This window comes from Mastigoproctus giganteus, chromosome 9 (genome assembly GCF_048544385.1).
Source record: "Mastigoproctus giganteus isolate SK-2022 chromosome 9, ASM4854438v1, whole genome shotgun sequence".
In the NCBI taxonomy this organism is placed as follows: Eukaryota; Metazoa; Arthropoda; class Arachnida; order Uropygi; family Thelyphonidae; genus Mastigoproctus; species Mastigoproctus giganteus.
In genome coordinates this window covers 118,815,801-118,843,400 of record NC_143583.1, presented here as the reverse complement: position 1 = coordinate 118,843,400, position 27,600 = coordinate 118,815,801, and the positions used below count along the sequence as shown (strand labels likewise).

General features: G+C 35.3%; 1 protein-coding gene across 1 annotated transcript in view; it reads right to left on the bottom strand.

Moving 5' to 3' along the window:
* LOC150080676 (DCC-interacting protein 13-alpha-like) overlaps positions 1-27,600 on the bottom strand; it is a gene marked incomplete in the record, with an annotated part of 341,505 nt that overhangs the window by 243,021 nt on the left and 70,884 nt on the right. The window contains 2 exon segments of the mRNA XM_090381733.1: positions 16,649-16,723; positions 21,738-21,797. Of these exon segments, the coding sequence (XP_090237859.1) occupies positions 16,649-16,723; positions 21,738-21,797 (135 nt within the window).

Here is a 27,600-nt window from a genome sequence, read left to right as displayed (position 1 = left end):
TATGTTCTTCTTTGCTTCTTGCTTCCTAGACTTTCAAGGACTGCAAAGCCTTCATTACTGCAGATCTCCCAGTGATCTTTGTGCTAGCCTGCTTTATGTCGTGTTTTTTTCAAATATTGTGTGTTTTGTTAAAAGTTTGTCATTATAATGTGATTGCGTCTTATAACTAATTTAGTTACTCTTGTAATTAAATTATACAACTGACTGAACAGACTTCCAGAGAGAGAGAGAGCTAATAGATCCAGTTTGGGAAAAAAAAAAAAAAAAGAAAAAAAAAACGCTTTTTTTAATGCAGAGGAGCTATTTTATCATTATATGCATGGGATATAGCAATTCCCAAATAAGATGCCTTTAGTATAGCATATATTATCTTATGTATGTAAAATGTATCTAATGTATATAAAATTTTGGATATTATTAATGAGGAACTAATATACCATTCTATAAGAATAAGAACTAATACACTATTGTATAAAGTATAAAGAACCACCTCCTAACCATTATCAGTTCACCCACAATTAAACAACTTGCCAATGACACATTCAGAAGTATACCAACATTTTGAAGCAAAGATTCACTTTTCAAAATTTGATTCTGAATTCTGATTCTAGAATTCTGAAAAATACAACACTTTTCTCAATAACCTTTATACGGATTACAAGGTGGCTGTAGGACAGGAGGCAGAATTGTGATTAATGGTTACTCTCCAGATTGGACTACGATTAGAAGTGTAGTTCCCCCCACCAAGGATGAGTACCAGAACCAATATTAAAATTTGCAGATAATACCAAGTTATCACATCTTCAAAATTTATAATCACCTGAGATATAGCAATCCCAAAGTAATAAGTAATATTGTCATTTCCATACCTTTAATCAGACATGAACCACTGAGCATTCATTAAACATTTACTGGTACAGATAGGGAAATCGTAATCCCACTGTATAAGGCAATTGCAGGGGTTCGTTGAAAATGCTGTCCTTGTATGAAGATGTTGCCTAAAAAGAGACATTAAACTTCCTGAAGAGGGTCCAGAGATGAGCAGTGTGCATGGAAAGGTTGACAAAAAGGGCAGCCATATGAGGAAATATTTTGAATATGTGGGCTACAGAGCTTGGTAACTAGTACCTTCGAGAGAATTTGACTGAGTTCTATAAGGATCTGAGATGGGATGGTAAAATGAATGAAAGTGAAATTTTCAGCTATAAATGATAACAGAACAAGGGGCGACAAATTCAAATTATGAAGGAAGCATCAACTGGATTACAAAAAGTTTTCTTTTAGCCAGTGAGTTCTTAATTATGGAATATGTTATCTGCATATGCGGCCAAGGCTGAGTTTGGGAAAATTTAAGGGTCAACCAGATTGGTATACCTATGTAAAGAGTAAAATACATTAGTTTTTTTTTTTTTTTTTTTTTTTTCATTGTTGTTAAACGTAAATGCTTAGAATGTGTTACTGGAAATCATTCTGCCAAACTTTATTGTGTATGAGATTCTCAACAGTCAGCTAGATAACCATAGCATATAGCTCACCTTGAAAAAATTTCCTATGGCTGCCAGAGGAGCAAGAAATAATGGGAAAGTTTCTCAAGTATCACATCCTAAGTTTTAAGTTTAAAAAAGTAAAATAAAATAAAAGGAAAAAAAAAAAAATAATAATAATATAAATAATAATAATAATAATAACAAGAAAATCATCAAGGAGTTCTGATTTTCAACAATCTATCCAACTGGATTGCAAGTGCAAGGAGTGAGCTACTGGTACGCGGGCTGTGAATGAAACCACCTTCAATCTCCTCATGGGAGAGTAAACTTTTTAAATACTAATATATTACCAATGCCAAAACTTATTTTTATTTTTCACAGTTCATATCTATTGCGAGTATTTCAGTCTTTCTTCTTGGAAAATATACCTCTCTTCTTTCTTGTACTTCTTAATTCATAGAACTTTATCTTTTTACTTCCTCCCTTTTTTCTTCTTATTTTATATGGTCAGTCTTCCTTCAGAGGTTGGTTAGTGAACATTAAAAGTAGTGTTTGCAGTTGTAGTGATTAACGTAGGCCAACATGGATTAGGAGGTATGATCCTGATTATATAATTTATGGCTTCTGTATTAAATCAGGCACAGAAGCAGAACCAATTCTGCAGTGTGTTGTTTGTTATGAATGTCTATCCAGTTCAAGTTTGAAATCTTCATTTCAAAGACACTTAACGACAAAATACCTAAATTTAAAAGACAATTCAAACCTTGTGAATTCTTTCGTAGAAAGATGACTGAACTATGTGCTCAGAAAACTGTCTTCCTTCACTGATGTTAATTCCAATGTAGTGAAAGCATCGTATTTAGCGAGTTTACATATTGCTAAGTGCAGAAAAGCTCACACTACTGGAGAAACATTGGTATTACCAGCAACCAAAGATATTGTAAAATGTATCTTGGGAGAAAAAAGCAGCTAAAAAAATTGATAATGTTTCATTATCGAATAATACAGTAAAACGACAAATAGATGACATGGCATCTCAAGTAGACGCCATTCTACTCGAAAGATTAAGAAAGAGCTCATTTTATTTCTTGCAGGTTGATGAAAGCACTGATATCTCAAATTTGGCCCAACTGTTGGTTTATGTTCTATTTGAGCATGAAAACAAAATGCAGGAAGACATACTAGTTTGCAAACCAATATGTGGAAAAGCAACGTCCAATGAAATATTTAACATAATTAATGATTATTGTAAGAGAAGTGACAAACTGGATAAAATGAGTTGGAATTTGCATGGATAGAGCACGTGCAATGGTTGGAAAGCTATCTGGTGTAGTTATCAAAATTAAGACAATGGCACCAGCATGTAAGTCTGTGCACTGTATAATTCACCGTGAAGCTTTAGCTGCAAGAAATATGCCATTTAATCTAAAAAAAGGTTTTAGATGAAGCAGTAAATACAGTGAATTTTATAAAATCTCGAGCTCTTAATTCCCGATTATTTAACATTCTTTGCAACAAAATGAGGAGTGCTCATAAAAAACTGTTACTCTACATAGAAGTGAGGTGGCTTTCTCGAGGAAAGGTCCATCTTTTCGAGTTGCGCTCTGAAGTATATAATTTTCTTCAATCAGAAGATCCCAAAAAAGATAATTTCTTGAATGAAGAATGGCTATGCAGACTAGCTTATTTAGCAGATATTCTTTCCCAATCGAATGACTTGAATCTGAGTTTGCAAGGAACAACTAGTACAATGTTTGATTCCAGTGATAAAATTAATGCTTTTAAAAGAAAATTAAAACTAATGGAAGAGCAGGTATTAAAAACAATATGAGCATGTTATTTTCACTTTATGATTTTATCCAAGAAAATAATATATCTATAACCAAAAATGTGACTGACGACATCCATGAACATATAAAATCTTTGCACACAAGTTTTGAAAAATATTTCCAGGAAAACTTGACAGCACATAATTGGATTAGGAACCCTATCGCATTCTCAAATGAGATCCCAGAAAATGTGATGTACAAAGAGTCATTCATAGATTTAGTGCCTGATGGGGGGGGCTTAACGTTGAAGTTTAAGAGTTCAAACTTAACAAAATTTTGGCTATCTATCTGCCAAGGATATCCCCTACTTTCTGAGCAGGCATTGAAAGTTTTAATGCCATTTAATTCAACTTACTTGTGTGAGGCTGGATTTTCAGCGATGACTGCAATGAAAAATAAATATAGAACTTCGATGAATATTGAATCAGATCTTGACTGAGACACTAATCAATCCAGATATCTGTTTGCTAGTAAAAGCGAAACAGATTCAGCCATTGCATTAGATCTAGTAGCAAACAATGTTTTTTTTTTTTTTTTTTTTGGAATATAAATGATGGAAAGTAGAAATATTTGTTTTGGAATCTGGTGTGTTTTCTTATCTTGATTTTTAATTTTTGGATGTATTATATTGCTGGCTTTTGAATTTAAATATTTGCTTTCATTTGGAAAATTTAATATTTAAAGTAGATGTATTTCCCTCTGTAATTGTGGATTGTATGTAAATCTACATTTCGAAAGTACATTTCATAGTTTATTAATAAAAGTTATAACTGTGCTGAATTAACGAGTTTAAATAATTTTAAATTGCATAACAATCTTGTTAATAACTTTAATTCCTTTTTTTTAAATGCATTACTATTATAACCATTAGCATTTAATATGTAGTAAATTTGATAGTTTTAAGAAATAATGAGAAAAATTCAAGTAAAGAGGAAAATGTTTAAACCACATGTTATGTCAAAATATAAAAACCTCATTTATAAATTGTATTTTCTTAATTAATAAATATGTTTTTCTGTTTTTAGTAGAATAGCTCAGTTTTGCTTACCTAATTATTTATTTTGTTTAAATATAACATAGATTATCATACCTTTTTTGTAGGAAATTTCTTCACCCGACATTCACATCAAACTGATCTGATTAATATAATATAAAATATCTAAGTTTATAACGCGAAAATATCCTTATTTAAAGATTGTAAAATTATGCAGTTTTTATAAAACTAATCTTCTTCAATTCCCATTGTCTACTTACTGCTACCAAGGAAGAGCAAAGCGTAGCAGAGGCACATCAATCTACCCCAATCTAAACCCATCAGCAATGATAGACTAGAAACAGAAGACAATTGTCAAACTATATTAAAAACTGTATTAAAATATTTTAGACTAGACTTCTTTATACACGACCAGGTATTCCGGTTATGAACCATGCTCACAAGAAGTAAAGTGATAAATTAAACAATATCCACTCTTTTATACTTTAAAATTAGTGCACCATGACAAGATTATTTTCGTTAACCAATGTGAATCACGCTATTCACACATGCGCGTAAAGGTCCACGAGTCCGAAATAGTGTATGGTCTCTGCACATTTATAGAATTAGTTTAGTTTCATTTCAAGTGTTTCAGCTAATTATTTATGTGACTTTTCAAAACAGATTTAAGCACTCATTAATTAACATGCCGGTATGCCATAAGATACCAATATGCGGTATGCAGGCTTATAAAGGTTGGGAACCTCTGATATTGAGGAAATGTACTGCGTCAAGATGCTAAGACAGTTTCCTGCAGTCACATTTAATTTACAATTTTGACAGTTTATTTTTCCTGTTTTGTCAACTTAAGGCTTTGAATGCGACACTCAGGAAAGTCTGAAAGTTTCCTGGGGTCAACAGCATGCTATAACTACAGTAGAAGCAACTTTGTTTCATTGTTCCACTGGAATCTTATATAATCTTTCTATGGTAACTGAAGATCTGTGCAATTTACCAACAAAATTATACATCACGTTTTAAAATTTTACAATTTTCAAAAATCAGGCAAGGACTAAAGCCCCAATTTTGCCAGATCTCAGATTCTACTGCATAGTGAATGCCATACCTTTCATCTCTGAGCAGAATACTTTGCAAATCTGTGAGGAAAACATGGTCTCCTAAACGAATCTCCATATGTTTCCAGATCCTGATATATCATCTTCATCAAGCTTGGAGTAAATGGCAGTTTAGTCTGGAATATACAAATAGAAATGTTCAATATATCACTGAACTAGCCACAATATTTCATGGAACTACTACTTTAATTCGGAAACAGTGTTCCAAATTTTCTACTGAAGAGAACAAACAGATGAACAATGTCAGTAGTATTACCTCCTACTAACAGTCCAGAGGGAAGATAATATCCTCTAAACTAATAAATCTGTCCAGTATTTCTCCCAGATGGAATACTACTGAACTTTTGTGTTCCTACAACTTTAAGAAGCATCATCATTATACAAATTTTTTATACCCAGTGGGTGTAAAGTTCATTAAGACTGATGTATCAGTCTGTCCTGGACAATCAGTCTTCCAACACTATTTTCTTCCATGCAAATCTGTTTCCTTTAACTCTAGCCAGAATAAGCTGTCTTTCCTCGCTTACTTAACACCATTGAATCACCTTCCTCTAATACCTTTTTTTTTATTTTTTTTTATGAATAAGCATACTACAATGCATTGTTATTGTAATTTAACAAATTTAACTAGACCATACATTTCAGGGATTTGTCTTTCCTTCTTCTGTAGTACTAATCTCTTCTGCAGCTTCTAAGGCAGGTGCTCTAGAAGCTGAAGAAGAGACACTACAAGGCAAATGTTCCAGAAACTACAGACGAGGGTTGATACCCTAGACCAGTGGTGTCCAAGCTTTTCCCGTACGGGGGCCGTATTCAAAGTTACATTTGTTTCACAAGCCACACAGAGTGATTTGAGAAAAAATTGTCACATATTCTATATCTTGTTACTCGTAAAAGGAAGATTCTAATTTTCATGTTACCGTTTTTTCATTTCAAGCTATATATAAAAAAATGCAAATTTCCAGCACTTTTATGTGCAACAAATCTATGTCAGCGATTTATTTTTTAGATTTTATTAAAATTATAAAAATGACTTACTTTTGTTGAGTTTTTTTAAATACTTTACTTTTGTTTCTGTTTGAAATACTTCACTTTTGTTTAAAAAAATACTTTACTTTTGCTATTAAATGCTCATTTTAGAAAATTTACAACATGAAAAGGATCACTGCTTTTCAATATTAAGGTGAATAAATAAATATAATGATAAACATAAAATTGAAATATTCGAAAATTTTATCAAGTACAATACAAAATAACATTTACTGGACAAAACTTAACATTTAATGAGATGATTGAGACTGGATATTTTTAAATAACTGTTCAAAATTTGGTTGCAAATTTGTGACGCCAATCTCAATACAAAATGAAGATTATATTCTGATGGTATTTCTCCACTTGTTCTCAAAACCTGCACTCCTGAACTTACTCCTGTTCTATGCTACCTTTATTCACTTTCTTATTCCAAAGGTGTTTTTCCTTCTGTTTGGAAATTTGTTCATATCCAGCCAGTTCCTAAAAAGGGTGACAAATCCCTCCCATCCAATTACTTCTACTCTTTCTAAATTAATGGAGAAATCACTTAACCGTCAACTCTTAAACTACCTAGAAATCTTCCGTCTGATCAACAATCGTCAGTATGGATTCTATCAGTGTCGATCCACAGGTGATATTCTGGCCTATGTTACCAATTTATGAATAAATTCAATAGAAAAGTTCAGTGAAACACAAGCAGTTGCTCTTGACATCTGAAAGGCTTTTGATCGTGTTTGGCATAAATATCTTCTAAAGAAGTTTCCATCTTATGGTTTGCCAACTGTTCTTTGTAATTAGTTATTCAGTTTTCTCTCTGACCACTCATGGAGGGTGCTGGTAGATGGCTCTCTGTCTTCTAACTTCTCCACTAATGCTGGTGTCCCCCAAGGTTCATTTCTTTCTCCCCACTCTTTTCCTCTTATATATTAATGACCTTCCATTGATCGGAAATCCTATCCATAGTTTTGCTGATGATAGCACATTGCATTCCACTTTCCAGTTTGAGAAACCTCACCCTGCTCAATCAGCTTCAACGTCTCGAATATCCACTACCAATTCCTTAAATGCCGATCTCCTTCTAAAACTCAGTCCTGTCTTATATCTCGCAAAAAGATTCTTCTGCTCCTATGCTTATCTTTGGTGACACTCCGATTTCTAGGCAAGTTGATATATCTCTTTTGGGGATTACCCTGAATTCTAATCTCTCTTTGCACAAGCACATTACAAATATTGCTTCTTCTGCATCTAAAAAACTTGGTTTTCTCTTTCGCTCTCAGCTTTACTTTTCTTCCAAACAGCTGTTCACTCTGTACAAATTGTAAATCCGCCCTACCATGGAATATTGTTCCCACATCTAGGGCGGTGCCCCCAAAACCTCTCTTAGGTTTCTAGATTCCATTCAGAAGAGGGCAGTTAGGTTAATTAATGACTCCTCTCGAATAGAGTCTCTCCACTTACTGTCTCATAGACGTACTGTTTCTGCTGCATGCCTTTTCTATTACACTGTTCTTCTGAATTTTCTTCTAGAATTCCCACTCTCTGTACAAAACAGCCAGAACACGTGCTGCCACCAACCAATGTCCATTTACTGTCCAACTTCAAACTCATAGAACCAACTTTTCATCTTCCTCATTTTCTGGAACAACCTTCCTTCATACGTATTTCCTGAAAATGACAAAGTTCAAGTCTAATGTCAAGAAATATCTTCTTTCATTTTCTCAACCTCCAACCCATGCACAGTACTGTAGGTTCTAATACCTCTCGTGTTTGGGGTTTTCATAAAAAAAGAAAGAAAAATGCTCATCTGTTATTCTGTTTCTTTTTAAATATTTATTTGATTTTACAAGCAAAAAAAAACTGCTTGCAAACATACTTGATCCGAAAAAAGTAGCCATTTTCATGGCATTTCTTTTATTAGCGGAAAATCTTCAGATGGGAAAGCCTTGTAGAATTCAAATAGTTTATTTTTGCAGTCTATATTTTTGCTATATCTCTATAGATATACAGAGAGAGATATATAGAGACTCTCTCTATATCTCTATAGATATATATATATTGTGAATACCTTCACAATATGAGATAATAGTAGTGCAATGTCATTGCAACTCGTCGTGAAGGTATTCACAATATGAGATATGACTTAAATGATGCCGCCTTTGCAAATAATTTGCTAATCTAGAATTGGCTATGTACTAATATGATGCATTTGCACTAACTTGTACATAATGAATTGGTCCTTTAACATGTTCTTTTATATGTGCACTGTCCTTTAAAATAGCATTCACTGTTGAAGCAGCAAGACCTAATTCCCGTGCAATAGATAACAAACTTTGTCCTACTTCGTATTTAAAACATTTTCATTTTCTTTTCTAAATCAATTTTTTTTTAATTTCCTAGCACTGCCACCACTTGCACTTTCAGCTGGTCGCTTTCCCTTTACCATTGTAATAAATAAATAGGAATAAAGAAAAGATTCTGAAAATTTATTTATGTTTTTTATATGATTGAAGATTTCAGTGAAAGGGAAACACATTTCACCATAATATCGCAACCCTCCCACAATTCCAGTTATCGAGATTATCGCAAATGCAGTAAAATCGAGTTTACTACCTATTTATAACTGATTGCACTAAGTGAAAAGCCAGAGGGTTTTTTTCGAAAGCCAAGAAATGCACTTTAGAAAAATATCAACAAAGGCAATCAAAATTGATTTTTATAATGGAACATATGATAATGATGAAAGAGTAGTGCAATTTCCATGATAAAAATTACCTTTTAGAGAGATAAATAGCTTAGTTATATAGTGAAAATTTCAGCTTCCAAGGTCTTGGAACGAATTACCAAAAAAACGTGTTATTGGGTTCACATTACAATATTTTCACAATACCTCCGTTTATTCCTAAGGGATGCAAAATACGTGTCCACAATATTTTTTCATTTTATTCTTTCATCATTATCATATGTTCCATTATAAGAATCAATTTTGAATGCCTTTGTTGATATTTTTCTAAAGCAGATTTCTGGAGGTCATGACCATAAAAACATGATAAAAGCATTGGTTTTATCATGTAATTTCCTGATGCATTACTGCACATAAGCAATGTTACATGATCTTTTGTTACACGATGCTTAAAACCTGGTGCAGTTTTCTCTTTTTTTGAAATAAACGTTCTGTTGGGCATTTTTTTCACCAAAGATGTGTCATATCGGCATTGAAAACTTGATGTGTTGTGGTATGTATCCATACTTTTCAACAAATTTTGAAATTCCTCTGCATACTTCTTGGCAGCTCATTATCAGCTGATGCACTTTCCCCTTGAATTCTTATGTTAAGTAATGAGAAGTGGCTTTTAAATAGCTCAACTTTTACTTGCAACAAACTCTGGGTTAACAGAAGATTCTCCCTTTTCTTTGAAATGGTTAAAAAATTTTAGTTTGTTTAATCACAGTGTCGTCTAATGGGATCTGTTATTTATTGCTATTGTCAATCCAAATACTGAGTGCTTTTTCCATTTTCTCAATTATTGGCGCTCGGGGACAAGCTGTCATGTTTGCAGTAAATAAAGTTATCATACTTTTTGCAACGTATGATACCTTTTCCTCTTTTTTAATAAGAGGATCCAAAATTTGTATCTTTGATTCTAGAGAAAGAAAGTTTCTTTTGAGCAGTGCTTTTTTTTACTTTCCTTAAACATAATTTAGAGCTGGAATTTAATTCACAGCAAATAAATTATTCCAAAACACTTCTTCTTAAGAACAAAGTTTAGTAATACATAACTGGAAAACTTTATAAACGATCAAATAAAAACCAAAATAACCTTACAAAAACTTTAAAAGTCACAAACTGCACGCTTCGAAGTCACAATTTTTTATGGTCTCAAACAAGCATAAGTTCAATAGCACAGAACCTAACACAGGGATTTCCCAATAAATTTTTCTGCATAACAACTAGCAAATCAACAGCAGGACTTTGCAAAAAAGAATGGAAATGTTGAAAAATTAGATCCAACATAATAGCAGGGTTTTCCCTGCACAAAAGCTCAAAAATACCGTGTTATGCAAGGTTTGTTGCAATTCTCTAACCATGTTAGAGTGAAACCATGTTATATAAGTACCATGTTGTATGAGGATTGCCACAATTTATCAGTTGTGTTAGAATGAAACAGTGTTGTAGAAGTACCATGTTGTAAGGGGTTGCCTGTACTGATTTCTTAAATTCACATTTTGCACTGCAGTTTTCTGCCATTGAATACAAGATGCTGTAGTATCTTCCTGTGGAAATAGGCTTTAACAGATCATATTATCTCCTTATCTAGTGGCTGCAATTTCGATTTCAGTCAGTGGAAGGAATTTCATTACATCAGCTATTACTCATGTTTCATGACAACTGGTAGCATTATCAACAAGCAAGACTCTTCTGGTTTTCTTTCTTCATCTGACAGTTCGTAGTTGTAAGCCATTCTTCAAATGCTGTTGTAGTCATCCATGCCTTCTTATTAGAGTACCAAATAAAAGGTGTTTTGTATTCATAATCTGTTCCTTGAATATATGAGATGTCTGACATTGTCAATCACTACAGCATAAAAGTACTAGAATTAATCTTTCTTTTGCAAATTTCCGACCTTTACATTTGTCTCATTTCTGAACTACCTTTTTTAGGAACCTATCAATAAAATAGCTGTTTCCAGTACCATATCATCACAAACTTAGGCTCTTGTGCAATGTAATTTATTTATTTTTTATGTAACTTTCATTTTTTTTTACTTTTCCTTTTAGGCCCCTCCCCGAGATCATGGTTCTAGTGCAGCTACACCACCAATATCAGAGGATAATAAGCTACTGCCTGCTTTGTTTGCACTGATTGCACTAAATTGGTTTTCAGAAGAGTGAGTATACACTCAATACATTTTGTAGTAGATTTAACTAACATTCTGCTGTATAAACAGAAAGGAATTTGTTTTTCCTTAATGATTCTAGCCATCCATTACTTGCCTAAATTTTTTCAATATGAAGCATTTGTCCAACTTCTTTACTGCTGTTTGATACATTGACCTAGTAACTGCAATGTTCACTATTAAAAATTTCTGTAAAAATTTCAGAAAAAGTATGCTGAACAGATTCACTGTTTAGCATACATAATCACTATATAGACAGATTCACTGTGTGTTTTGTATAATTTTCATTTCTCTTTGTTGAGCTCTGCAGTTCAAAATCACAATCCTGTTCTTGTTAATGTTTCTTGACTTTGCCACATCAAACTGTTCAGCAATTGTTGGTGGGCTAATAATTTTGTTTACCAAATTCAAAAATTCTTTTTTTATTTTTAACTTTTCATTTTGTGTACATGGCACATTTTTTATTTCACTATTAACATTAATTTAAACAGCAGTGTGAACCAAGAAGCATAGACCCTTGGAGAAAAAATGATTTGCTATTACCTTGGAAAATCCCAAATATCCTTCTTTTCAAAGAGACAACAAGATAAAGATCCAAACCATCAAGTGAAATACACTTCTTACAAAGTACAACTTCCTGGAATACCCACACATTGGCAGATTAAAAAAAATAAAAAAAAGCTGCATGAGTGAGCAACATTATATACTTTGTACACTATCTGACATTATATATCTTTTTGAAAACCGACATACCACAAAGAATAAAGCAATTTGAAATAAAATAACTGCTTGTTCTTCCTTATTTTAAAACTTCTTTAAATTTTTATTTTCATTTTTTTAATTAAGATTTTTAAAATGATCAGTTGTCCTGAAAAATGTTACTTCACTTGGTACTTTGAGCTCAAACTGAAAAAATAGTATGAAAAGAGTACTTATCAAGTACAAGAGACTGAGTGGAAGGGTTTCATTTATATAGACAGGTACACACACACACATTAAAAAAAAAAAAAAAAAAAAACACCCCTTTTTCCCAGTCTGTACAAATGAAAACCCTCTCCTACAACCAATTTGTCCCTTGTACCTTTCTTTGTGTGACCAACAAAGAAAGGTTAAAACATTAATGGAATGCAAGAAGGTGGCCATGATACATAATACAGGTATCATTGTTAGAGGATTTATCACATAAAAATTAATACAATTTTACCAGTTCCTTAAAACTGAAGCTGGCTTACAGGGATGGCCAACTTCACAGGATTCACAGTATTTTGTTAAATTAATTAGTGTTGTTCCTGTTGTTCTAATGGAATCATTCACATTTATATTGGAAAGATGAAAAACAGGAAAGAATGAGGAAATAGCTAAAGAGTTACAGAAGCAAAAAATTCTATGATAGGCTGCAAAATTTCTTTCCTTCCATAAATTACTGTACTAACTATTAAATATATCAAACAGTGATATTTAAAACTTTGAATGTTTTTATTCTAAATCATGTGCTAAATTAGATAAACACATGTACCTACTCATGCACTATGAGCTCATAAGCATGATATTTTGTTAAAATACATAAATGAAATTTAAATTCTCTATAATGGGGGATTTTAATTTCCCAGATATTGACTGGAATTTGTGGGTTTGTCACTCACACACTAGCAAATCTTTTGTGGATTTATTGTAAGATTGTTTTCTACATCAGCATGTTCAGGAGGCAACTAGAGGGAGTAATACTCTTGATCTGATTATCAGTAGTAATTCTTCATGCATTAAGAATCTGTGATAAAGGAACCACTAGGTGGCAGTGATCACAGTGTGCTGAAGTGGGATTACTCAAAGAGGTAACTACCATCAGGGGTAAAGGAAAGGGTTTTTGCTTTCGTAAAGGCGACTATGATGGTCTGAGACAGTATTTAAAATCTATACAGTGGGACCAACTGATGATGTTACCAACAGCAAATTCAATATGGGAAGCATTCAAAGAACTTATCTTGGAAGCTACTAGGCTTTACATAGCAACTAAGAAATACTGTTCAAGGTTTAGGCCTAAATGGATGTCAGATGAACTAACGAGACATATGGCAGAGAAGAAAAATGCATAGGATACATATAAATTAATGGGTGACATGGAAGCCTATGATAGATAAAAGCTGGTCTGTAACCAAGTCACAAAGGATATTAGGCAGATAAAGGCACATTATGAGAAATCCTTGGCAAAGGATGCAAAGAAAAACAGAAAAGAGTTCTTTACCTATGTAAACTCTAGAAGGAAGGGGATGAATCAGATTGGTCCACTTGATATCGATGGGTCAACTGTTGATGATCCTGCTCAGGTGGCTAACAAACTAAACGAGTATTTTGCATCTACATTCACACATGAGGAGTTATTCAGGAAGGGGAATGCCAGAGGTGAAGTAAACTCTGGCAGTGAGCTAGACGATTTTGTAATAACTGAGAGGAAAGTGGAGGAGAAATTGTTGAAGATAAACATAAAAAAGGCACCTGGGATTCATGGGATCTATCCAGTTATATTAAAGGAGGCAGCAAAGGAAGTAGGCAAACCCTTAGCCATAATTATGAGAACTTCTTTGGACTCAGGGGAGGTACCCATAGACTGGAGATGTGCAAATGTGACTCCAATTCACAAAGGAGGATCAAAGGCTGACACAAGTAATTATAGACCTGTGAGTTTAACTTCTATTCCAGGAAAATTAATGGAGGCACTGGTTAAAGAAGCACTGCAGGATCATCTAGACAAGACTTCAGTTATAGCTCAGACACAGCATGGTTTTGTTAAGGGAAAGTCTTGCCTGACCAATTTGATTGGATACTGTGATGCAGTCACAAAAGGACTGGATGCAGGGAATAACTTTGATATTTTTTTTAATAACATGCACGTATAAGTTATAAATCCAGTTTAATGTATGAATACAAATATATACTAACAGTAGCTTTCGAGACGCGTGTCTCTTCATCAACTGACATTTAAATACAAAAATACAACGGATAAGTGCAATGAGCTGAGTCAGGCACATTAATCATGCGCCATTGTTGTTGCATGGACGTGCGCTGCTTTCTACTCCACTGATCATCTAGTATTAAAACGGTTGTCTCTAGGTTGTCTCTAGTGCATCGCGTAGGCCCACATCTAGAGACTTCAGTATACCGCAAACCTATGTGGTGCGGTCAATTCACTAACTACAGATCCGTCCACGCACCAAGCCATCTCAATAGCACTGCCCGCACCCTATTCTCCAGGGCTTGGAGCCATTCCATCACTGATACAATTAGGTGTAACGAGATCTCCTGTGTGAAGGTGCACCTAACCAAATGTGGTTATCCATCCCATGTGCTAAACAGATGCCTATTACAGGCAGAAGAACTCGCATCCAACCCAAGACCACCGAACCAAGTCGATATATATCGTCCGCCTACATTCCTTATTATCCAGGCGTATCAGGACGGATCTCGAAGGTCCTTAGAAATTACAACATCGAATGTGTGCAATTACCCTGCAGGAACCTACGTTCACTTGTCTCCAGTGTGAAGACCCCGGTCACACCTGTCTTACGCAGCAATGTAGTATATCGCATCACCTGTAGAGACTGTAGCAGTTGCTACATAGGAGAAACATCAAGGCGTCTCCAAGATCGCCTTACGGAACACGACAGAGCAATCCGGCTTGCCAAAACTGACCAGTCCGCGGTCGCAGAACATTTTTGGGCCACCAACCACAATCTTGACCCCAAACGTGACTTTGAAATAGTAGACCACTCACGACACTTTCGCCACCGCCTATGGCTAGAGTCACTCAACATAGTAAACAATCCAAAGGCAATAAATCGCCAAAAAGGCATACATCTACACCCCATCCTAGAGACAACCGTTTTAATGCTAGATGATCAGTGGAGTAGAAAGCAGCGCACGTCCGTGCAACAACAATGACATGATTAACGTGCCTCACTCAGCTCATTGCACTTATCTGTTGTATTTTTGTATTTAAATGTCAGTTGATGAAGAGACACGTGTCTCGAAAGCTACTGTTAGTATATATTTGTATTCTTACATTAAACTGGATTTATAACTTATACGTGTATGTTATTAAAAAAAAACCATGGACCCCATGTAGCACTGGAGGCAAATTGCTGCTATGGATAAAGGGATGGTTGAGTGGGAGAAGACAGAGTGGTAATCAATGGACACTGCTCATCGTGGACTGATGCTATTAGTGGAGTTCCTCAGTGTTCAGTGTTGGATCAATTGTTGGTTTCTGTATTTATAAATGATATATATGTGATGGTATATCAAGCTTAATGTCCAAGTTTGCAGATGATACAAAGGTTGGCAGGGTTGTTAAGGACACTACTGACACTATGCTGCTGCAACAGGATCTGGAAAGGTTGAGCAGATGGGCTGAGAGGTGGCAAATGAAGTTTAACATTGACAAATGTAAAGTACTACATATGGGAAACAGTAACCCCAGAGCAATGTATCAACTCTGTGGTACTACACTGACAGTGGTAGAGAATGAAAAGGACCTGGGAGTATTGTGCAGACAGATATGAAGTTCTCTGAGCAGTGCAGACGGGCTGCAAGAGTAGCTCATGATGTCTTGTCAATGATATACAGGAATTTTTCTAGCAGGGATAAGGAGGTGATTATTCCCTTGTGTAAGGCAATGGTCAGGCCACATCTTGAGTACTGTACACAAGTGTGGAGGCCTCATTTCAAGAAGAATGTAGAGCTCCTGGAACAAGTACAGAGAAGGGCAACAGGATTAGTGAATGGAACAAAGGGTTGCTCTTACGAAGAAAGGCTTAAGTTTTGCAAATTACAGTGTCTTGAGACTAGGCACTGGTGAGGTGATCTGATAGATGTGTATAAAGCCTTGAATGGTTTGAGCATGCTCAATGCCAATGGGATTCTTCCTCTTGCTCAGAATAATCACCTGAGAGGGCATAAATTCAAATTGAGGAAAGACAGATGTAAGATAGATGTGCAGAAATTTGCCTTTAGCCAGGGGATACTTCCATCCCTTGTTGTGGAAGTTGATAGCCTAAATAAATTTAAGGCTCAGCTGGACAGGTATTTCGAACGAACGGAGGGGTGAAATGGGAGTGTTTTTTTTTTTTTTTTTTTTGGCTGATGCTGCATAAGCTTGCTTTCTTGCATCATAAGCCTCTACTAATGCTAATGCCAATGCTAATATACAAGTATGCAAAATTTGATATTCAACCTGTTTAAACTAAACATTAAACAACAGATTCTGAAGATGTTAATCTTTGAGAAACTTGAAATATTTTACCTCATCAAGAGCAGCAGCAAGCTCTCTCAAAGTTGTTGTCAGTACACTCTCAGGATCAGTATCAAGAGGGAAACCCTTAAAAAAATATATTTTTTATAGTTATTATTTAAAAAGTGTGTTACTTGATTTCTTCAATTAATGTTTTAGAAAACAGGTATAGATGGAAATGTATTTATAAAAAGGTGCTTTTCTGAGCTCTGGGGGAAAATAATTTAAAAGAATTTGTAATGCTATTAAATTACAACTCCAAATGTTTCATGACCTATTTCAATTCTTTCAGCAATTGCAAATTAAGTTAACTGGCCATTAAAATGATATGATTAAATTAGCAATTAAAAATAAACATGTTCTTCTGGTGTCCTAGAACGGCTCCTACATTCTTTGGCACCTTAGACTGGCTACAGAAGGCATGACAAAATGCACACATGGGCTGTGTGCTGCCTTAAACATTTGCACAAGAAACGTTTGAAGGTGCCAAGTGATGTCAACTTGAAAATTGTTATTAACCAAAACTGTTGTATAAATATTAAAAATGCTCATTTTGGAATATTTTCAGAGCACCTGAAAATATTCCAGAGTTTTAGTTAATATTAATAAATATCTTCAATATCTATTAATAAATATCTTTTCTTTATATTTCTATTTGTGATGCTAGTCATTAATGTAACATACCATCGTGAAAAAGGGTTAGAAATGTGAAATTCCTAGGTGATGCACTTTCTTTGAACACAAGTGTATATCCTTGTAGAGCTCTCAAAGGGCAACAATTTTTCTGCTCAATTGTATGCAACTTGTTGCGTCATGACACTTGTTGCGTACAATTGAGTTTTCTTGGGGGCACATGCATTGTACTTGTTGCGTCACTGCTTTTGAGAGTGAAAGTCACCAAGGAGCAACGGCAAATGACCAAAATGTGACCAAAATAGTTTTTTCAAAAAAAATTATATTAAATATCAAAATTCCAAATTTTTTTCTTGCATATTCTTCAACAGCATTACATACCCGACAAAATAAGTATAAATTGTTTATACTTTTGTCTATTAGTTTCAGAGATATAACAGCAGTTAGACTTTTCACGACAGCCTGAGCACCATAGGGTACCCCCAACATAGACATTATTCACGTCAAAAATTCTACCCCTTGAGCCTTGCACAATCTCTCCAGGGCCAAATTGATCGACAAGGCTCTCACCATATCTGGGCAGAATTGCAGACACTTTTGCATTCAACCCTAACTCGCGACTTTTTTTCAACACTGACCTGTTGAGTAAATCTGCAGATCTCTTACTCTTAAGGTCATTAGTTTCAATGTGTACAACAATATCACCTTTTTTGCCCTTAAAAGATGATATCTGCTCTAAACTTCATCAACTTTTGCCCCTTGCAGACATACCCTGGTCTTGGTCCACCCATCCTTTTTGCATAATATATTCCGCAATTCCCTGACAATAGTCACCGACAATAACCAGCTCCTGTGGGACAAGCGCATTCTGCCTTGGAGATTACCGCTGCATTGCCTGATGCACAGGAGTGATCTCTGGCATTGAGTTGGGCAGCTGAGCTTAATGGGGCCCCTCATATTAATTTCTTCGAGGACATCTACCCTACACCTAGCACACATGCAAAGACGTCCTCCTTGGCTGGATCATGTTCTGTCCTAGAAAGATCTGCAAACATTTCACATTTTGCACATATTTTTAGACTGTGATGCATTGGAGAATTGCCCCTTCGGTTCTCTGCCCAGCCACAGTACTACTGCTACTTTGTGCTCATTGCTTTGCTGCTCTGGTCTGGGTCATTCCATTTAAGTACAATTTAATTAACAATGAAATTTAATAAGATTAATAAATTTTACTAATTAATTATCAATTAATTTATTAATTGATAATACTGTTAGTATTATCAATTAATAAATTAATTGATAATACTAACAGATTTCTAATACAGTGCTACGTATTTCATTATCTAGCTTACGTTAAACCTTACGCCAGAGATTCCCAAACTTTCTTTGTTCACAGCACCTTTAATGTCCCAGCAATTTTTTCATGACACGCCTAGGTCAAAAGAAATACCTAATGCATTTATTAAAAGGTTTTTGACCTTTTAATAATCCGATTCTGTGTGTGTGTGTGTGTGTGTGTGTGTGTGTGTGTGTGTGTGTGTGTGTGTGTGTGTGTGTGTGTGTGTGTGTGTGTGTGTGTGTATGTATTAAAAATATATATGTTATATTATAGTTATTAAAATAATATAATTATAAACAAACTTACAATTCATAATACAAATTATATATACTTATATAATAATTTTATTCTTTATATAGAGGTACCAAATAAACATCAATTATAGATCACCCAAATTTAAAAAGATACGGTAGAATGGATACCGTAGACGTTTTTATAATGAAATAAATACATAAATTTCAAAAAAAAAAAAAAAAGTTTAAGTAACTTAAACCCAAATTACATGGCACCCCCTGGAATGTTGTTGTGGCACCCTAGTTGAAAACCACTGCCTCACGCTATCAAGTTCGGGATATACGTTATGCTATTCCGTATTGTATAACAATGGGGCAAGTTACGAACGGTAAAATCTATGGACTAAGTATTAACTTTCAAAATTGCTATCTAAATTCAAAATAAAACAAGGAGCTTGATTAGGACTATAAAGCTACTTCCAGAAAATAATTCAATATAACAATTAAGTCAATAAAACAGTTAAATATAAATAAAAAATTAGAGTTTACCGGAACTGCAAAATCTTGTCCAATACACAGAAATAGCAATGTCATGTGATTCATTGTGCATGACAAACTGTTTATATTGATCTACAAATTCTGAATTAAAAGTTTTGAATATTATCCAGCTGTTGGTAACTGTTAAAAATGTTATTTGTTAATACTTTCAATCAGTTGACTTAATTTTTAAATTTGAACGTTTATTATTTATATTGTATATGATTTTAATCACAATTATAAGCATTTTATTGCACGATTTATAATTCTTATTACAACTGAACATCTTGCTACCACATTCATAAATATCCTAAATTTGTACAAGTTTATTTATAAGGAATTATCTCGATTATTATAGTGCTAATCAGGGGCGGCTCGTCAATAGGCACTGCGGCACCCCCAACTATTTAAATCTAGATATACAGTGAATGGAGTTACATGAGATTTTTGAAGAACAGTGCAACGCAACGAATATTTTTATTAACCCCTTCATGGATTATCCCGAGATATCTCATTTTTAGTTTTAAATGTTATTTGGAAATACACAAAATATCTTGTGATACAATAATACCCGAAGCAAACAATAATACCTCCAAATTTAGGACTGAAACATATTTTCTCTGGCTAATTTTGCATTAGGCAGGTAAATCCCAAGTTTTCTTAAGCCTGGCAGCAGTCAGACCAGTAGCATGCGTTCCTGTGCAGCCAGTAAGCAAAATAAATGAAGTGCATTCTAGATCAGTTAGACACAATCCTCGAAGGAAATACTCAAAAACTGGTTGCTCAGACATTTGATGGTGCAAGTGTGATGAAAGGCAAGAAAGGGGGAGTTCAGGCTAAAATAAAAGAAGTGTGCAAAAATGCACACACTATTCACTGCTATGCTCACCAATCTGATGATGAGAAATGGAGCAAGTAGCACCCGAGATTCAAGAATATTCTTTTTGAACCTCATGTCAATACCAACAATTTTCTCGAGGTCACCATAGCATCTCTCTGTTCTCAGAAAGCATATGGACAGCCGTTTTGCCCAACATTCCCCTACAAGATGGAACTTCAATATACACATCATGAACAGCGTTTATGAAAATTTTGAATCCTTAAAAAAGTGCAAGGAGGAACTACAAGCAACAGCAAACGCAGATAAGACGATTTCAGAAGCAACTGGAATTTTGCACATCTTGAGTAATGAAAAATTCGAGTTCTGGTTAGAACTTTTCCATCAGATAATGCCTCACGTGGAAGTTATTTATAATCAAATGCAATCTCGAGAAACTGAGACAGTTAAAATACATAAATATATAGGAAACTTGAAGAATGTCATTCTAAAAATCAGGAATTCACTGGACTGTGATAATCCTTCAAAAACACTCATGACTGAAATGAAGGAAGTATGCAACTATATAAGTGTTGACACAGGTGAGAGATATTCTTTTACAAAGCAATTAATTGCTGCTAAATTGTTCAACAAGGAGAGCTTTGTTATTTTTCGTACGAAAATGCCAATGAAAGAGGTATGGGAGACTACTGAGGCATATCCCATGATTGAAAGAGAAAAACTTCTTATGGAATTACAAGTTTTCTATAGCAGACGTGATTTACACAATATTGCAAATTAACTGACATGCTGAAATTTATCTCAGAAAATAATCTAGTTGAAGTTCTTGGTGAACTTACAAAACTCAAAAGTTCTTTTGACCATTCCGATGACCATTTCAGAGCCCGAACTCTGCCATTTGACACTAAAAAGAATAAAAACCTTTTAAAGGAGCACTATGAATCAGGAAAGGCTAAATGCTCAAGCATGGCTTTCAATAGAGAAAAGCTTGGTCAACAGTGCACCAAACTTGAATGAAAAAGTTATTAATCTATTTTCAACAAATAAAAACCAAAGAACGGATTTTGTTTTTAAATAAAAGTTCAAGTCTGTTAATGGCAAATTTCTAGTTAATGTTTTGTAGTATTTTACATTTGCTTATTATTATTACTGTGTATGTCTACATGTCTTATAACCAAGGCAATTTAATGTAATGTTAAGACGCAGCACCCTCGCCAGTCACGAGCCGCCACTGGTGCTAATTTAATTATAATATTAATGGCACTAATTTATGTACTACTTAGTTTATTTTTTCTATAAATATACAAATATTTATAGAAAAATACTGAATTTATTACCGGATTTAAGAAAAGTACATGAACAATAATTTTCAAACTGTTTATCACTATTTATAACAAGTTTACACTCATGATGGTTCAATTCTCAAATACTGCAGTAGTCCAACAAGTAGTTACAAGCACAATAAGTAAACTTAGGCAAATTCAAAATTTTTTGCACTAAAAGAGGCTAGTTAAAAATTACCTCTCTTTCATATGTCCTTAGATGATCTGAAAGACTGCTGGTTGCAGCTACAAGGTCCTTCTAGAAATTTTGAAAGTAGATCTTGGTTAAATAAATTGTTTTAATTGTTTTTGATTTCAGATATTAAATTATTAGTCAATAAAAGATTGTAACTGTCAGATATTGAATATTAGCAATAGTAAAAAAGTATTGGCAATACTATTAAAAAAGAAGCTGTACAGTTAAGTAGAAAAATGACTCGATGTCAGAGTACACACTAAAAGATTTTTTGATTACTACAGAAACTGGTTAAACACTCAACATGTGCTAAAAAAATTACTATGCTACTAGTTGCAAAGGATGATTTTGAACACTTTTTTAAGCAAAACTGAATGCATAACTGAATATCTGAATGAACACATTATGTATGACATCAATATTTAATGAATGCTACTTAACATTATTTAATGACTATTTCTCAATGATTTTTTCCTTCTTAACATATCTACATAGTCCAAAGCAGTGTGAAAATAGATGCCACAATTAATCTGCAAGTATATGGAATCTATCATTCCAGCTGTCACATGTGATGTATTCACTTGTTGTAATAAAGTTTGTTTTTAGTGATTTCTGTATATTGCAGTAAGTCTGCTTTTTAAAAATCTCTCTCTTTTTTTTTTTTTTTTTTTAAGAACTACACTGGTGTGCAAAACTTAAGGACCAACGCTATTTCTAAAGGTTACAACCACAAAATCTTTACTTAAGGTACTCTTTACTGATGAGAGTAGATTAAGTCTCAGCAGCGATTCTGGATGTCAGCTAATCTGGCGAGAGTTTGGCACACCCGGCAAACATCACTGAAAGGGATCGATATGGCGGTCGAGGTGTTCTCATCTGGAGAGGCGTTATCTTGGATGGACGTACATAACTCCAGATACTGGAAAGTGGTACTGTAACCAGTGCACGCTACTGTACTGAGGTAATCCTTCCCCACGTGTGTCTGTTCCAAGATGCCATTGGCCCCCGAGTTCGTGTTTATGGATGATAACACCACGCCCCATCGCACTGCAGCTGTTGATATGCTTTTGGAAGGTGAGGACATTATTCGTATGGATTGGCCTGCCCATTTCCCCCGATCTAAACCCCATCGAACACATATGGGACACTCTGGGGAGACGCCCAGCGGCACGTCCACACCCACTAGAAAATGTTCACCAGCTGAAGATGGCGCTGACAGAGGATTGAACGATGTTACCGCACGAACTTATCAACAACATTGTTCTAAGTAAGGACAGGTGGTGCAAAGCCTGCATCGACATTAGGGGCAGTGAGGACCACCTCTTACGTTTGTTCCATCTTTGGCAGTGATGCATCTGTATCATGGCAGCCAGTGCTGTGTTGCCATATTTTAATAAAGTCCCTCTATTAGCGTTTTGTTTCCTTCATCATTTCTGTACCTCATGAGGTTCCTTTGGTATGCTTTTCCCATATCCAGGCCACTCCTATGAGAAGCAACAGGTGAAAACCTGACTGGTCCTTAAATTTTGCACACCATTGTAGAACACAACTACCTTCAAGCAAGAAAGACAAATAACACAGCAAACTCAATGCATAAAAACTTTTATTAAACAAAAAAATATTGTGTGTGTGTGTGCCGAGCATTCATAGCAGAATTTAAGTGAAATTTCTTTAGAATCGTTTGAAATTATTATACCACCTCCTTTGTACTCAATGGAGGTGGTTTCGGTGGTCACATTGCGAGATAGGGCCACACACGCTCTTGCTTGGGGCTAATGCAGCGGGTGATTACAGATTAATACCATTGCTCGTTACCATTCTGGAAATCCTCATGCATTTAAGGGAATCAATAAAGCCACCCTATCCGTGCATTTTCGATTGAACCAGAGAGCATGGATAACTATCTCTCTTTGAGGATTGGTTTAAATGCTGCTTCATTCCTGAGGTTGAAAAATATTGCAAAGACAACAACATTCCTTTCAAAATTTTGCTTTTATTAGGTAATGCTCCGGGACGTCCTACACATCTAGATGATTTTAATTCAAACGTGAGAGTAATATTTCTACTGCCAAACACGACTTCACTCATCCAACCTGTGGATCAGGGTGTTATTTCGAATTAAAAGCATACTATTTACGCACAACATTTGCTCAGGCATTGTCTTCAGTTGATGATGAGAAAAATTTTACGTTAAGAGACTTTTGGAAATCTTATAATATTTACCATGCCATCTTAAACATTAATAAGGCCTTGGCGGAAATTATTAAAAGTTGTTTAAATGGTGCATGGAAGAAACTATGTACACAGCACGTAAAAGGCTTCGAAGGATTTGAAAAAGATGAATCATACGAAGAGCTTACAGATGTAAAGGTTGCAAAGCTACTTCAGTTGGAGGTTTATGCCAAAGACGGGGAAGGAGTTAATAGAGGAAGAAGAGAAGGAATTATCTAAGGAAGAACTTATTGACTTACAGGCAGTGATAGTGAAAGAAGAAAATGCTGACGAAGCTCAAGATGAACCAAATGAGGAGCCGAGACGCTTAATCACCAGAGAGATGGCAATGGCATTTCGTGAAATTGCATCGGTTGTGGCAAGGTTTGAGAAGATGGATCCTGACAGAGAACGATTCTTAAAAGTTAGGAGGGGTGAATGATATGCTTACTTGATACAAAGAAATTTATGAGGAAAAGAAAAAAGCCACCGTCCAGTCATCCATTAATATGTTCTTTCACAAGGTTCAGGGGCTAACCCTTTCTAAATCTCCACAGCACTCAACCTCTGCAGTAGCGTACTTATCAGCGGAAGATGACGATTCTGGAAACTATGCACGAGAGGTAAAACTTACTGCCGTTATGCCTGTCTCCTCTCTTTTTATGTAATTTTATAATTTTAAATTTTTTTTAAATTGCACATTTTAATTATAATTTTTCCTATGCATGTGATAAAAAATTGAATAAATACAATAAATAATTCTATTTACATGTTCATCAAGCATTTATTTTTTGATTCAATCAATTCAGTGAGCATAGTTGAGACTGCTTTAGCATTAGCGAGGACATATGATGCAAGAAAGCAAGCATATGCAGCACCAGCCAAAAAAAAAAAAAAAAAAAACACTTCCATATCACCCTTCTGTTCGTTCCAAATACCTGTCCAGCTGAGCCTTAAATTAATTTAAGCTATCAACTTCCACAACAAGGGATGGAAATCTGTTCCACCAACCAGTTCTACCCGCTGGCTAAAGGCAAACTTCCGCACATCTTTCCTACATCTGTCTTTCCTCAATTTGAATTTATGCCCTCTCATTCTGAGCAAGAGGAAGAATCTCATCGGCATTGAGCATGCTCAAACCATTCAAGACTTTATACACCTCTATCAGATCACCTAACTGGTGCCTAGTCTCCAGACACTAATTCGCAAGACTTAAGCCTTTCTTCGTAAGAGCAACCCTTTGTTCCATTCACCAATCTTGTTGCCCTTCTCTGTACTCGTTCCAGCAGCTCTACATAATTCTTGAAATGAGGCCTCCACACCTGTATACAGTACTTAAGGTGTGGCCTGACCATTGCCTTATACAAGAGAATAATCACCTCCTTAACCCTGCTAGAAAAATTCCTGTATATCATTGACAAGACACCGTAAGCTACTTTTGCAGCCCGTCTACACTGCTCAGAGAACTTCATATCTGCCTGCACAATTACCCCCAAGTCCTTTTCCTGGCAACCCAAAGGTCGCGGGTTCGAATCCCGCCTCGGGCTTGGATCAAAGTACTGCATAAACCTTGGGAGGTGCATTATGGCCACAGAAGCAGATGCGCCAACAACTACCAAAAAAAAAAAAAAAAAAAAAGGTCCTTTTCATTCTCTACCACTGTAGGTGTAGTACCACAGAGTTGATACGTTGCTCAGGGGTTACTGTTTCCCATATGTAGTACTTTACATTTGTCAATGTTAAACTTCTTTGCCACCTCTCATCCCATTTGCTCAACCTTTCCAGATCCTGTTGCAGCAGCATCGCGTCAGTAGTGTCCTTAACAACCCTGCCAACCTTTGTATTGTCTGCAAACTTGGACATTAAGCTTGATATACCATTATCAATATCATTTATAAATACAGAAAACAATAATAGTTAGTTATTTGGTTTTTAGGAGCATTAGCAACTAAGGCCATATTCCTCCGGGATATGCGGTGATCATTCCCTGACCTTTCCGCATCCTTCGTATTTAGTGGTGACGGGCTCGAACCCTGATCTAGATCAAGAAGCGTGTGCTACGCACTGCTGCTCCTTCCCACCTGGCTACGGAGGCGCCTAAAAACAATAATGGCCCAACACTGAACTCCACTAATAACATTAGTCCACGATGAGCAGTGTCCACTGATTACCACTCTCTATCTTCTCCCCCTCAACCATCCATAGCAGCAATTTGCCTCCAATGCCACACTGCTCCAATTTGTGCAGCAGTCTTCCATGTGCAACAGAATCAAAAGCCTTTCTAAGATCCAAATATATAATATCAAAGTTATTCCCTGCATCCAGTTCTTTTGTGATTGCATCATAATATCCAATCAAATTGGTCAGGCAAGACTTCCCCTTAACAAAACCATGCTGTGTCCAAGCTATAACTGAAGTCTTGCCTAGATGATCCTGTAGTGCTTCTTTAACCAGTGCCTCCATTAATTTTCCTGGAACAGAAGTTAAACTCACAGGTCTATAATTACTTGTGTCAGACTTTGATCCTCCTTTGTGAATTGGGGTCACATTTGCACATCTCCAGTCCACGGGTACCTTCCATGAGTCCAAAGAAGCTCTCATAATTATGGTTAAGGGTTTGCTTATTTCCTTTGCTGCCTCGTTTAATATAACTGGATAGATCCCATCTACCCAGGGTGCCTTATTTAATGTTTATCCTCAATTTCTCCTCCACTTTCCTCTCAGTTATTACAAAATCATCTAACTCACTGCCAGAGTTTACTTCACCTCTGGCATTCCCCTTCCTGAATAACTCCTCATGTGTGAATGTAGATACAAAATAATCGTTTAGTTTGTTAGCCACCTGAGCAGGATCCTCAACTGTTGAACCATCAATATCCAGTGCACCAATCTGATTCATCCCCTTCCTTCTAGAGTTTACATAAGTAAAGAACTCTTTGCTGTTTTTCTTTGCATCCTTTCCCAAAGATTTCTCGTAATCTGCCTTCACCTCCCTAACCTCCTTTGTAAATTAGTTACAGATCAACTTATATCTATCATAAGCTTCTGTGTCACGTTTTAATTTATATGTATCCCATGCATTTTTCTTCTCTGCCATATGTCTCATTAGTTCATCTGACATCCATTTAGGCCTAAACCTTACACAATATTTCTTAGTATGTAAAGCCTAGTAGCTTCCAAGATAAGTTCTTTGAAAGCTTCTCATTTTGAATTTGCTGTTGGTAACATCATCAGTTGGATCCCACTGTATAGAATTTAAATACTGTCTCAGTCCATCGTTTTCACCTTTACGAAAGCAAAAACCCTTCCCTTTACCCCTGATGTTACCTTTGAGTAAATTCCACTTCAGCACACTGTGATCAGTGCCACTTAGTGGTTCCTTTATCTGCAGATTCTTAATGCATGAAGAATCACTACTGATAATCAAATCAAGAGTATTACTCCCTCTAGTTGTCTCCCGAACATGCTGATGTAGAAAACAATCATCCAATAAATCCACAAAAGCCTTGCTAGTGTGTGAGTGACCAACCTACAAATTCCAGTCAATATCTGGGAAATTAAAATCCCCCAATTATAAGACTCTCTGATTTACTGGCCCACTATTTCCCTGTACAGTTTCTTATTATACTCATCAGAGTCATTAGGCCTATAGCAC